At 48.1% G+C, this 14310-nt stretch overlaps 1 protein-coding gene across 2 annotated transcripts in view; it reads left to right on the forward strand.

The window, feature by feature from the left end:
• Positions 1-14310, forward strand: part of CABLES1 (Cdk5 and Abl enzyme substrate 1) — a 98866-nt gene that overhangs the window by 33527 nt on the left and 51029 nt on the right. For both annotated transcript variants that reach the window (XM_037031901.1, XM_037031893.1), the window contains exon 2: positions 8846-8917. In XM_037031901.1, the coding sequence (XP_036887796.1) occupies positions 8846-8917 (72 nt within the window). The remainder of the gene's footprint in view (positions 1-8845; positions 8918-14310) is intronic.

The raw sequence follows: 14310 nt of genomic DNA on the forward strand, positions 1-14310 counted from the left end.
GCCTTGAAATGTCTGTCATAACTCCTGGTTCCAGATTTGTTCATTCATTAGACTAGCTGTACTGTTCTAACAGTGGCTGAATTATATGTAAACTTTATAAATTCAGTTTTATGAAATTTATACTTACTCTAATCTGTTTTATGTTTTGTGATTTGTGATAAGCTTTCATTTGAAAAAAAAAACATTTTGCTCAAAAAACAATTGAGCATCAGCAACCTGAGGTCCCATCTCTGGTTTTGGACCTCCTTCTGCAGATGGGTCGGGCTTCTGCTGGCTTGCTGAGCCTCGTGGAAGAGTCTCTCAGAAAAATGGTCATCTGACCCCCTGGAGCAGTTAAGATCCATTCTTGCTCCTGTGGGCCAGCTTTAGACAGTTGTCCATGTTGTACTTCAGGATTCACTGAGCACCTACTATGACAAGGTAATATGCTGGTCATTGACAGGGATTTAAAGAAGGGGAGACAGTAGAGGGTCCTTGCAGTTGGGTTGCAGACACAGGGTATAAGATAAGAATGAAATCAGTCATTCTGCAAGTATCTAGATATGAATATTTTCAAATGCAGTAAAGTTACTAAATATAGGAATTCAGAAAATGTCAGGGACAGCTTTGCAGAGCAGGGGGCACCACACTGCACCTAAGGAGGCGGTAGGATTTGGGTGCATGAAGCAGATTCTGCGTGGGGTTTTTTTTTTTTTTGAAGTAAGATTCGGTCACCCTTGGGGCATTCCTTACCCCATAAATCCCTTGTGACACCAGTGATTCAGCTGTGCCCATTTAGTTTATGGTAACGGGAATACACTTAGGTGGCCGAGGAGAAACAAGGCATATTTTAAAAAGTTTGCTTCCAGAAAGGAATGAGGTCATTGGGACCCTTGGAAGGAAGAGGGACTCTGTCCGTTGAAGCTGGATAGACAAGGAAGCATCAGCCTTTGTTTCCATGAGCTTCTATGGAGTATAGTTTGAATCTGAAAAACTACAAAACAAAGAATGATGAAATCCCACCCATCTCAAACTTGCTATAAATTATTACACGCTGTTTCCGAGCTGTCAAAAATCTTTTTCTTCTGGAGGCCCTTTGCAACAGAGAAAGGTCACAGTAGAAACCAAGGGAGAAACTCAGGGGGGCAGTTATGTTGGAAGGCAGCCTCCGGAAAGGTCCCACTAAATACCACTCAGAAGTAACCAGCCCAGCCTCACTCGTTGCTGGTTCTAATTAGCTCCCCATGACATCTCAGTTCTTCAGGACTGGGAAGCCAGGGAGAGGAGTTTGACTTTCTCCTGTCAGTCTCATCTTTGTGCCACAAACCCCATAGAACAGTGCACAGTGAGCCCTCATGTTGCTTTCTAATGGAGAATAAATATGTATCCATCTGGCTTAGAGAGTTTTCAGCATGCAAAGCATTCCTGGAAAGCGCCAGTAAGTCCCCATGACTGAGCATTAAGGTGAGGTCACCAGTGCTCTTGGCCCGTTGTCACAGTGGGTGTTTAAGAGGTGGCCCCACCCTGAGTACAGAGAAGAAGGTCCAGGATGAAATGCTACCTGAAAAGGCTGGGGGTTGGGGGAGGCCAAGGATGCATCAGATGTGACTCAGGTACGGGAAGGCCTTCAGAAGACTCAGGAACAGGTTGCCATCAGCCTGTCTAAGGAAGTACCTCCAGCTGACTGCATCCGCACCCCCGTTCCCTGTTTAAGCCCTGCAGGTACCTCGTACCTCCTTGTCCTTCTGGTCTCAGAAGAAAACACTACATGTGTGCTCACATGTGTGCATACTGATACAATGTGTGCATTCGTGCCAGTCCCCGGCCCCGCCTTTCTGTGTGTGTTCATTTGGCCCCTGGGGTCTCTCCATATTTGCCTAGAACTGGCCCTAGCCGTGTGATTGGTGCCTGGCTGTCTCCTGGATTTTACTGGCTCCTTCCCTGACTGTGCTTGAGGGAATTCCTCTGTGCCTTGCACAGACGGGGTGTTCCATCCTGTTCGGCCCCATCCTGCTGAGCATGTATGTGAGAAGTCCTGGGTTTTCCTTTCGAACTGTCCACACTGGTCTGGTCAGTCCTTTTCTGTGGTCTTTTTAACTGGGGTCTCTTCCAAGTTTTAAACCAGGTTCTCCTTTGAGCTCACTTGGGCCTTCCTCTGCCTCCCACACACTCCATACCTGGTCTGTCCCGACCTTGAACTCTGGGTTCAGGTGCTGGATTCCCAGCCACCCTCCTCGCCTGGCTCAGGGAATCCCTTTCATGAAGAACACTGGATTTTACTCTTTAAATTCTGATGCTCACCCAAAACATGCATGATTTGGCCCCAAGGTCTTTAGACTGGTTCTATTAGATCAGTAGGGGCGTTTTTTGGGGTCCAGGATAAAACTCTCTTTTATTTTGAGTGGTTTTCCATTGCTGGTATGTCCTTCCCACCTTCACCCTGCCCTGGCTTGGCCCCCGCTAGTCAACACCCACCAACCCCTGCATCCAACAGTCTCTGTGGCAAGAACAGTGTCCTTTACCTCAGCAGCCACACAAAATCCCAATCGTTTCTGGATTCTGATTTTTTCCCCAACCAGTACAACTGCTTTTAGTTTCTGCCCTTCTGCACATTTGGTCGACTTGCTCCATCCGGCTGCAGGGCCCCGCACTCCCCGGGGATGAGGCCGAGTGGGAATTAGAAGGCAGCATTGTCACTCAGCTCCTGGCCCTTCATTTGCTGGGACCCCGAGGATGGTCCAGGAGCCTGGGCAGGTGTCTTCGGGATGGCCAGGTTGCTGTGTTTGCTGCTGTCTGCCAACGTCCCCTCCAGTCCTTCTGTTGGGAGAGTTCAAACTTGTTCCCACGGGGCATCGTTGTGGGTCTTCGAAGTGGGCAGTGGCATGGTGTGAAGGGTGTTTTGTAAGGTAGGGAGGGCAGCCGTGGGCAGGGTGGACGGGGAGGTCTGAGGAGTGAATTCCTGGCCGGTTTTTAAATTCTGTGAATAAAGCCGTAAACACTGAGATGACCTCACACCTTGGTTTTCCAGAATTTGGCAAGTCTGATGAGAAACTTGAAATGAAAATAAACACAGGCAAGCCGAGCGCCTTTGTATTCTCTGTAAACATCTAGGGTTGCTTTCCTGACCTGCATATAAAAATGTAGAGACAGATCTTATTTGAACAGCTGATTGGCAATTTTTGGTATATGGATTTTAATTTGTTTTTTCCCAGACTCATCAGCTGGAGACTTTAAAACAGCCAGATTCAAAATCATTTTCCTAGCATTTTCTCTTTTTCTCGATCTGTGCATTTCTCCTTTTCTTAAAGATAACTCTGTTTTTCTTCCTTTTCAAGGAAGACTCCTGTGACCTGCTGGGGAGTTTGAATTGCCCCTTTCTGTCGGTTTCCTGGGTGTGGATCTGGGTTTAGGCCCATAGGGTGCCAGGGGGAGAGGAGGTTTTCCCTTGCACAAGCACACCCGCAGTGTGCCCTGTGCTCAGAGGCGTTGTGGCAAGGTGCTCCACGGGTCACCGCAGCCTGGTGGCCTGGCCCAGCCAGTCTGCCAGTGCAGTGTCAGGCCCCATCTCTCTCCCCTGGGATTTCCTCCGCAGTCAGACTAGTAAGTAGCCATTGCCGGGTGATTAAGTAAGGGCCACACTCAGTTTCCTCGGCAGCTGTGCTGCTAGACAAAGCTTTGGACCTGTGGAAAGCAGAACTAAGCGCGTGTCTGAAAAACGTGTCTTCAGACATGTTCTGAAGCCAAGGGCATTTTCACTTTAAGACTCTATGTAGCATCTGTTAAGAGGCGACAGCTGACTTTTCATTCTTCATCTGTGGACACATACGTATTGCTGCAAAACAGCTTGCTTCTTCAGTGAGCACAGTCTGATTTGACTTCTGCTAAAAGCGCATCTGGAATCTTGGCTGTGAGATTTGCCAAATCATGAACAAAGTTATCATCCTTTAGCTGCTGAATCTGGAGAGCAGGCTCATGGTGCTGTGGCCTCAACAGCTCACAGCTGTGTGAGAGAAGCAACGGCTGTACCCATGGCATGTTAGAGGGGCATTTGGCCTTCAGAGAACCTGGTATATTTGAAAAACCAGCATTTTCACCAAAGATATGTCAGTGAAAGTATAATTCTTAGATGTGCGGAGGTGGTTCTCGCTCAGGCTCCTGTCAATACTAGGCTTCCACAACAGGCCAGCCTACAAGTTACAGATTTGCACCCTGCTCTTTGGGACCACCGTTTCCGCCTGAGTTGAACACTATTTCCAGAACACAAGACTACGTGCCTGTGATGTGGGGATAGAAGAACCAGGGGAGGGGATGTTTTGATGTTTACCAGTGAATTTTCCTGTCTGCCAAAAAGGTTAGCTCTGCTTTCTAGGCTGGTTACCCTCCAGCCCTTTCTTGCTGGGGCCTGGTTGGGCACTAGGAAGCTTTACAGGTTGAAGTCAGAAAAGGAGGCTCAGAGAGGGAGCTCCCTTTGGCCCTGGGTTGAAGTGGGCCGCTCGCTGTCCAGCCCCAACTCCTTGCAGCGGCCCTGCAGCCCCCGCTGTACGTGGGCCGTGGTCTGTGTCCTCACAGTTCTCCAGCCCCTGGAACAGTCTCGAGCCACTGCTCCCACGCCTGCAGCTCCACGTGGTAAAGGCTGTTGGCTCCGGGGGCATCAGGACTCGGCCTCGAGGGTGAGGTTGGAGCCCTAAACCTGCTGGTGGTCCTTCACCCCCCAGAACTGGAGTTGTGAGCAATCAAGCATGGCCCCCTTACGGGGACTGCTTTTCTTGCTAGCTCACTCACAGCCAGAAATTGTGGAGAGAGCAGGGTGCCCAGCCCTGGGGTGCCCTCTGGGCTGCTCTCCATCTGAGTCCCCATTTTTCTGTCTTAGATGCTGCGAGTATCCCTGACAGTAGAGCCAGAGGCCAGCTTTGTCCCGTGGCGGTGTTCTTCCTGGCAGCCTTTGTTTGTAAAGAGGCAAACCCTTTTCCTTTTCAAAGTTTTAATCACTGAAAGGGTAAACACCACACTCGCAGAGGGTGCTCTCTGGGCACCAGGATTAGCAGATCATTCCCTCAGTTTCTATTTGATGCATTTCCTGGTTTGAGATATATGTATATATATTTTTTACAGTGAGCCATATAAAATTCCATTTGGAAATGTGAATGTTTAATAAATTAAACAGAAGAAATCCACGTTAAGCAGATTCTACCTCGTACCTGTGAACTGCTCAGCTGTGCTTGGAGGGGACTCTCCCTTCTCCACACCCTCCTCCCCACTAGACGAGCGTTTTCTGCCCACCTGTCCTTGTAGTGAGGCATTGGGCAGCTTGGGGATGATTTCGGGGCTTCTGGTGGCCAGACTGGGAACTCCTATCCTAAATAGAGAGGCCCCACGAGGAACTGTGTGTAGAAGAGCATCAAGTGCAAGGTCAGGAGCTCTTGGGGAAAATCCACAGACACCCATCCGCCTGAAGAGGGAGTTCATTACTTTATTCACCCAGCCTTGCTTGAGTACCTGCTGTTTGGAAAGCATGCTCCGTCCCTAGGGTGACACAGGCGAGGCAGGCAGTGTCCCTCCCTGCGCAGCTCACTGTCTGGTGCGGTTCAGTTCTGTCTGGGGGAGGGAGCTGGCCAGTGGGGGATGGACAGGGCAACAAAGCACATAAATTACAAGTGTGTGGGCATCATATGATTAGGTTGATAAGTTATTTTTATGGTTGGGTGTTTCTTATTTTTCGTCATAATAACTGAACAGATCTGAGGTCATCGTAACCTCAGCTTACCCATCACCTGCGTAGCTGAGATGGCTGCGAAGCCACACTTCCTTGGTACCTGTGGAGGGGCAAGTGTGCCCCAGCAGCCTGTCTTACAGCCAGGAAGGGGGCTGCATGCCTGGAGAGGACTAGAGCCACGTAGGAAATGGCCCTTTTGTGAGGATGGCGATGGTAGCGATGGTCGGCCCAGGTGGTCCCTTCTTGCTCTCAGAATTTGTGTCTTGCTCCCAGAGATTTTCAGGGTTCCCTGGGGCTTCCATGTGCAGCCGGGGTGGAGAATGTTTATGAGTTACACGTCCTCACTTGATGCCAAGGCCAGGGGGTCCTCTTCCTTGTTATGGGCTTTCTTCCTCACTCTCAGACTAGAGTTGTCCCTGGACAACTGTGTCCCCTGAGGTCTGCTGTCCGACATTGCCCCATAAGGAGATTAGCCATGACCAGTGGGCACTACTAGACCCACGGATGACCCTGCCCTGGCCTCACTGGTCAGCAGAGACAGTGGCGAGCCCAGCGTCTGGCTTGGGTGAGGTTCTTCTGGCATTTGCCCCCTGCCCTGCCCTGCCCACTTCACCCGTCTCCAAGGTGCTTTGCACACCAGGCAAAGAAGAAATGTCCTTCTTCCAGAAGTACTGATGAGGCTGCCCAGAGCACAGCTCCCACCTCACCCTTCACTCTTCTGGGGTCCCCGGAATGCTGTCGACTGGGACAGCGACAGAGCTTTGGCCAGCTTTCAGGAGGGCCAGGCTGTGGGCCCCATTTTCTCCCAATCGGCTAGTGTGGGTGGGGGGGTCACTGCCCCTGCCCTGAAAGTGGACCCAGGGAGAGAGACTCTTGTGCCTAAAAGACACGTTACAAATACTGGCCCCGGGTCCCACCTCACCGAGTCCTCTGTCACGACAGTCACGTGCTTTTCTATGGGACTTTTTCCTTTCTCCCAGTGACATTTCTTTAAGCTTCCAGTGTCCGTGGATCTGTTGTAACTGCCTCTGTGACCAGCCCAGGGTCCTAGCAGCACACAGTGACTTGCACTCACAGATGAACCATTAGCCCTACTGATACATGGATTAGTTGGTCCAAGTGTGGATATCCAGAGACACAGTCTTGTCATAAATCATGATTTCCTTGCTCAGGCACAGCCGAACGTTTAAAAGGTAATGTTCTGAAACCAGTCTGGAGGCTTTAGCGAGGCCAACTTACATACAAGCATTGAACGTAAACCACATTAGCCTCAAAAGTGCTGTGGCCAGTGTGGAAGGGCCCAAACGGTAATTGTCAGATAAGATGGAGAACCCGAGGACTCAGTCTGAGGACCAGACACAGACACTTCATTGGATGATGTCAGCACATAATGCTGCTGTTTTGAGGTCCGTCGGTCTCTTACTGTATGTCTGCTTGGTTAATAAGGGGGCATGATATTTTGGTCCAAGGCTAAGTATTCTCGTCAGCCATTAAAATATGCAGACCTTTGCTTCCTAGCTGTGCCTGATGATAAGGAGTTTGCAGGGTGTAATGGGCTGAGTCTATGAGGCAGATCGTGGGGTAGAAAGCGCCTGGTGGAGGTTGGCCACCTGCCCTTAGCCTTCTCTTCCACTGCACGCTTTCTGCGGATAGAGGGCAAAGGGTGAGGTTGTTACATACCTTGGAAGGCTCTAGCCAGGTGGCAGGGGGCACAGATGAGCACTGCCGTGTTACCACCACAGGGCATGTCCTTGTGGCAGCAAAAGAGTCCTTATTTTATGTAGGAAGGTCAGGTACTGCATCTCTGTGTTCGTGGTGCCATTTGGTGAATTCTTTCCTTGGCACTTGAGTTCCGGCCTGTGAACCAAAGGGTCCCCAGTTTGATTCCCAGTCAGGGCACACTCCAGGCTTGTGGGCCAGGTCCCCACTTGGGTACATGCGAGAGGCAACTACATATTGATGTTTCTCTCTCTCCCCCCTCCCTTTCTCTAAAAATAAATAAATAAAAATCTTGAAAAGAAAAAGAAAATTGATGAAGCCCTTGAATAGTTTTCAGAAATGATCTTTCTGATTGTCTTATGAAAAAGTAAAACATGAAGTAAAAGGTATCAGGGTAGATGGTCAGAAAAGGTAGACACAAAACAAAACAACCTATTTATTTTTTTTGTTGCCCTTGAGAACACATTAGAATATACTTATAAATTGCATGTTCTTAATCTAAATTTTGTTAACCGTAATATAAAATAGACTTACCCCTCTAATTTTAGTTCCATTTTTTTTCAAGGTAAGGAAAGACCCAGTCAGATTTTTACTGTCTTCTCGCCTTAGCCAGATCGCATTCTATGATGGTCCTTGTTCAGATGGATTCACTGTAAGGTTACTGCCACCCCACCCTGATCTCCATGCCAGATAGTCTCAGTTACCTGGGACCTGTTCTTGCCTCAGTCCGGCAAAAGAAGCTAGATTGAGGGGGTTTTAGCAGGTGCTTGCAATTCTCCAGCAGCCAGAAAGAGTAAAGGTATTGTCTAAACAGGCCCCAATATTTATTCTTAGTGGTCTTCAAGAAACTCTCCCAAGGAATAATGTCTTTCTTGTTTCCAGTTGCTTTTGAAATCATGGCCATCCAGAGACCATAACTTTTCACTGCTTACTAATGATTTTATTGCATCCTAATTGAGATTTTATTTAATATAGCTTTAAAATGTAATATTTGCCCTGGCTGGTGTAGCTCAGTGGATTGAGCGCGGGCCTGCAAACTAAAATGTAATGTTTGTCAGCTAATCTGGTACAGGCCATAATAGTTGAATACTTCACAGTAGTATCTAATGTTTGAGAAAAATTGCACAGGGTACCTCAGTTGTATATAATGAGAGGCACTTTTTTTTTGTCTTTTGGCAGAAATTGCAACATAAAAAGGATCAGTTACTTTCCTCATCACCACAAAGCAGCCCTGTGACCAGGGAAGGCCAGATGGGCCTGGCATTCAGGGTGCAGTCTGGGAAGATGGCAGCCTCTTAAGGATAGTTCTTGTCTCATCTTATTTTTAATGGACTTTATTGCTTAAGAACAGTTTAGATTTACAGAAATGCCCAATCCACTTCACAATGCAGTTTTAACTCCTAGATTTCACCCCTCCCCTCTCTCTCTCTGCAGACGTCGCCTTATCTCCCAGAGATCGTCCTTGGAGACCCTGGAAGACATTGAAGAGAACGCCCCACTACGGAGGTAAGTTCCCGGTATTGCTTTTATATGTGTTTAAATGACTTGCCAGTATTGCTTTTATATGCGTTTAAATGATGTCGCCAAAGTTTGCTTTTTTTTTTAAATTAAGTTCTTGATCTACAGAATTAAATTTTAAGGATGACCTTCTGATCCCCAGACCCTCACCCTGAGGACCCGTAGAGCTAAAAAACTACTAAAGTCTATTTACACATTGGATAGCCAGTTTGCATGTGACTTTGGGTGCTGTTTTCCTTTCATTTTTGAAAGCTGCTGCTTGCTGAAGAGCCCACCGTGGCCCAGCTTTCCCCAGTGCAGTGACACAGCAGTGACACAGCAGTCACAGTCCTGGGCTTCATCAGGAAGCGCCCACGGTGGCTCTGCGTATGGCCAGTTGCTGGGGAAACTCTATTAGGAGAGATGTGAGTGCTCCCTGAGGGCTGAAAGGATTCCATTTCTCCCTCCGGATTACAAAAGTGCTTACGAGGCATCTTTTTTTTGGGTGACAGCAATTGCTGAGCTGTGCTGTGCCTCTAACTGGCAGCCTCCCTCCTCCAATCCTACATTTCTCTGCCAGCCCCATGTGGACCGCAGTCCAGCGAGGCCAGCCTTGGGGCAGAAGACAGTACCCATACACTGCATCTTTTTTAGTCCTCACTGAAGCCCAAGCCGGGTGGCCTGTGTGGGGTTGGGGGACTCCTCTCTGCAGAAGATGCTGACGCAAGATGGGATGCTGGTTTTATAGGGCATGTATGCAGGTGGAGGAGGGGGAGGCCCACAGGAGAATGTGCTTCCCTCAACCCATACCAGCTCCTGGGGAAACGCACATCTGCACCCCTTGTTCTCTGGCTGCTGGCCAAGATTTGGGAGTCCCAGGCTCCTTGCTTGGAGCCTGGGAGGGTGCTGATGTGAAGGGAGGACTCTCACCCTGGAGCTGGCTCCTTCTGTGCCAGGAGCCTCACTCCCAGGTTCTAGGTCTTATGCACAGACCACTGGGATGAAGGGCGGAGCATAGACAGGCCTGGGTCTGGTCACAAGTGTCAGGTGACCCTGAATCTCATCACTGACTTTATTCCAAAGAGAAGGCTAGGGCCAGAGAGTTTGGTTTCCACTTTTGAAGTCTTCGTGAACACATTTGTGACCTCTGGGCCCATCCTAGGCTGAATGGTGTATAGCTGCGTGACAAACATGGTGTGGGTGCAGCTGCTGTCCTGTGTGCCACCTTCCAAATGCTGGGAGCAGGGCTGTTTCCCTGAAGGAGGCCTGAAAAACGCTGCATTAAAAGTCAAGTGGGGAAACTGGCTCTGGTCCACAGTAATCAGCAAGAGTGGGGGGGAAACGTTCTCAGGTGGCACCAAGTAGCTTTGGCATTTGAGCAGGTCCCACAAACGGAAAAATCAATGAGTAGAACTGAAAAGCCCCTTATGTTCCTACAGGCTTCGAGAAGCCGCAGTTGTTGGGGCAGGGTGGTAGCTGTGAGCCAGGGAACCAGGTAAAAAAAAAATGTCACTCCCTCATTAGGGACTCCAGGTGCACGGAAGCACTGAGGAGACACTGGGGAGCAGGTTCCTGGTCTCCTGCCCCATCACCCCTGTACCTCTCAGGATCCGCCCAGGCTGGCCCTCTGCTCCTACCCGGCATGACAGGTCACTCTGACAGGACAAGTAAGCAGAGTAAAAATGGCTTCTCCCCCTCAACTGTAACTTCATCCAGCTCTTACAGACTGCTATGTGTAATTTCCAACAAACCTTGTATAAGTACAGCATTTAAAAATAAGTCAGAAATCAAGGGAATTTAGACAATTTAAGAAGTCTTTATTTTCCCTAATGTACTTTTTTTAAAACATTAAAAACAGTTTAGGAGTCAGGGGACTTCACTGCTTGGCCTGATTACTAACTGGTTACGTGGCCTTGGAAATTTACTTAGCTTCTCTGGGGCCTCAGTTTTCCCATCTGTTAAATGGGAGTGGCAAATTGGCTGATTGCTGAAGTCCTTTCCAGCTCCCCTGGTCTGTGAAATTAATATACCATTACTGACACTGAAGTATTTGGGGAACTGTGGTCCGAAGGCTATTAACCCAATTTGCTTTTAAACTCAGCGCATTGAACAAACGGCTCCAAGGCATCTGTTAAAAGCCTTTTGCCTAAGTAAGTGTATTCATAATCAGTGCTAACAAGAAAGAGCTGATCCTTCATTAAACTTGTTCGTAATTTAATTGTATCCTTATTTAATTTTGCATCACTTAAAATGTATGTTTTTACATGGCTATTTACACATTAATTCAGGCAGGCACTTTCAAAATTAATTTGTTCTTTGCTTAAGCTGACACAACTTGAGGGCTCAGCCTTCTAGTTTCCTTGGCAATTGTTGCTAACGCCACAGTGCTCTTCAAGCATTTCTGAGGTTCCCTGGTGGTTTAGTTGAATGCTTAAAAAAATGCAAGAAAAACAGCTCCTGGAAGGAGGAGCCTGCGCAGCTAGAATTGGAGGCTGATAGCAACACATGGCACCTTTGTTAAGTTCTCCTTTTAAAAGTCCTGCTTTTCCTTCGTGCGTCACAATTTGTTAGTAAGTTGCCTGTGTCCACTTAAAACTCCAGGAAGGAGCTTTTTCGAGGAGAGGGTTTACAGACCAAGCGGTTTCCACCTGCCTGGTGGTTACCTAGTCCCTTAGAAATGAGGACCTAGGACTCCCCATCCTGTGTGCGGAAAACCCTCGGTTCGTTTATGGCAGATGTGACTGCCATCGCCACCTGCCCCAGTTTTCCAGTGTGTCTGGGTTGGTGGGAGCTGGCTGGTGCTCTGTTAAGTGATTACTGCACCCTCTCCTTCTCATGCTTTGGCTGACACCTACCTACGGCTCTTGTGCTGACTTCCAGTTCCTGCAGAAGCCTGGGGGATTTTGTTTGGAAACCTGAATGGCAGCAGTACCTCTCTCTGCAGGCACAGGAGACAGGGAGCAGCTTGGATCATCCCTCCTCTGGTCTGGGATGGCTACCAGCTTCCCCCCGCGGGGGTAGGACTGGGAAGGTACCCTCACAGTCTGGCTCACTGTCTCGCTCTGGGCCCGCTGCCCCAGACTGGCTGGTCCAGGAACCTCTCCTTTTGGGGGAAGTGGGGTAAGGATGTGCAGACACTCCTGAACACTTGGCCCTGTCCAGAAACTAATGGAAGCACACCTTTACACTCTCAGAGGTTCTTCCCTCTCCAGTGACTACATGTTTCTAGAATCTTCTGTGTGTTAGAGAAGCAGTTGGGAACCTTGAGAGGCTTGCAAACCCAAGCATTCACTTCTGGACATAGAACTGAGGCAGTTTGGGGTTCTGGGTCTCTCCAGAGAGCTGCCCCAAGAAGGCAGAATGAGGCTATACCAGGGGTGCCCAACCTTTTGGCACGTCTGGGCCACACTGGAAGAAGAAGAGTTGTCTTGGGCCACACATTAAATACATTGTGACACATAATCACAAAATAATCTCATCATGTTTTAAGTAAATTTACGATTTTGTGTTGGGCTGCATTCATAGACATCCTGGGCCGCATGCAGCCCACGGGCCTCAGGTCAGATATCCCCGGCCCTTGGAGCCCAGCAAGGCTAAGTCTGGGTTTAGAAGGCGAGAAGGGGGCGTGGGATTGGTGGGTGCTGTCCGCTATTCAAACCCTGCCTGAAGTCTACAGGAAACATCTACTAGGTGCCCTCAGACAGGGCTCTGTAAGTCTTTAAATGAATCTACTCAAAATTAAGGACTCAGGACCCTTCATAAGGACTGCAGCTTTAACAGCAGAGGTTTGTATTCACCCTTTGTAGCTAATGTTCTGTTAATGATCACAGCACCCGATGTGTATATGTGAATATTTACATGTAGATACATAGGTATGAGTGTGCATATTTGTATTTGACCATGTCACCTGACAATTTATGAAGCTCTCGTGCACATCATCACATTGAATCTTCACAGCAGCGCCAGGGAAGGAGTATTACCCGTGATAGGTCAGGGTCCGTAGTGAATTTTGGGATGGGTCTGCTGAAGCGTCTTGCAGGGACACACAGGCTGTGGACCCTGCCCTACTGTAGGGGACTTGACCAGAAAGGGCACTTTTTCTCCTCAACACCCAAGGGCAGGGGAGCCCCCTTTTTCTGATGAAAGTCACTGAATATCTGATGTTATGTCTTTGCTTTGGCTGGTGCTAATTCACTTCAGCGTGATTGTTTTCAAGTTAAATTACATTTGAAGGTGATGTTTCTTATGAAAAAAATAATTTTCTGTGCCCTCTAGGAAAGGGCTTCAAGAAAGATTGAGCCTTCTTAGAGGGTGGGTGAGGAGGTTTAGGGAGATGTACACACTGAGGTCTGTACAGTGGCATCACCTCACTTCCCTTGAACTGGGGCCTTGGGAGATTTTAGAGATTGGAGCCGCTCTGGAGGTCTGTGGCTTTGTCCATCCCTTAGTCCTGTGCCCACCCTGCCCCACACCCCACCTGCCCTCAACTGCACCTCCTTGTTGTGTCACCTTGTCACTCTTGTACTTGAAGCTTCAAGTTCAAAACTGACTGAACTTGGAGAATGGCTCCCGCCCGGACCTCACTGTGGCTTTGGGCAGCCGGGCACAGCTCTCCGTAACTTCCCCTCTGAAATGTAAGTTCTCAGGTCCCCACTTCTGATGGTACCATCAGCCCCCAGGGGCGCACGGTCGGGAAGGTTTATCAGTAATAAAATTCAGTAGCCAAAACCAAAATAGAAAAGTCACAACTTCCTTTTCAAGAAGAGACTAAACTTAACACTCTTGTTGGTTGGATTTTTAATTTTAAAAATTTTTTACTGCTTTTCTTATTGTTGTTACAGCTGCATGACTTAGAGTTTGCCAGATAACTGTGAGATAATACACACAAACACGATCCTTTCAGCCTGTGGTTAGGGGTGTCCATCCTGCCGTGGGAGCACGCATCCTATATTCCAGGGGGCAGAACTGAATCCAAGTCATTTTATGTATTTAAAATTTGTCTTAAAAACAAAAAAGGAAAGCAAAAGCCACAAACCAGGCCTCTGATTCTCATTCAGAGTAAAGCTGTGACTTCCAGGCATAGTGGAAATTGAAGGAAGCTCAAGGTCAGAGTTCTGCTACAAACGAAAAATGATTCAGGGTTGTTTTTAAACTGAATTTTCCAGTGTTGTTTCCCCTCTAGATTCTTTAAATTTATAGTTTTCTATTTCCATTACCTGTGTTGATACAGGAGAATTCTTTCTGAGATGACAAGAAAGAATAATGTCTTTGGTATCCGGGTAGGTTATGTTATTGTAACTGAGGACAATAGTTTTCATTAGCTGGCTTTTCAGATACCCATATAAATTATTATCGGTATTATCAAGGAAGTTGTCTGTCATTGGGTTTTTTAAAGCTTCCTA

The sequence above is a fragment of the Sturnira hondurensis genome, unplaced genomic scaffold, assembly GCF_014824575.4.
Source record: "Sturnira hondurensis isolate 20B ecotype Veracruz unplaced genomic scaffold, ASM1482457v3 Scaffold0001872, whole genome shotgun sequence".
NCBI classification, from domain to species: Eukaryota; Metazoa; Chordata; class Mammalia; order Chiroptera; family Phyllostomidae; genus Sturnira; species Sturnira hondurensis.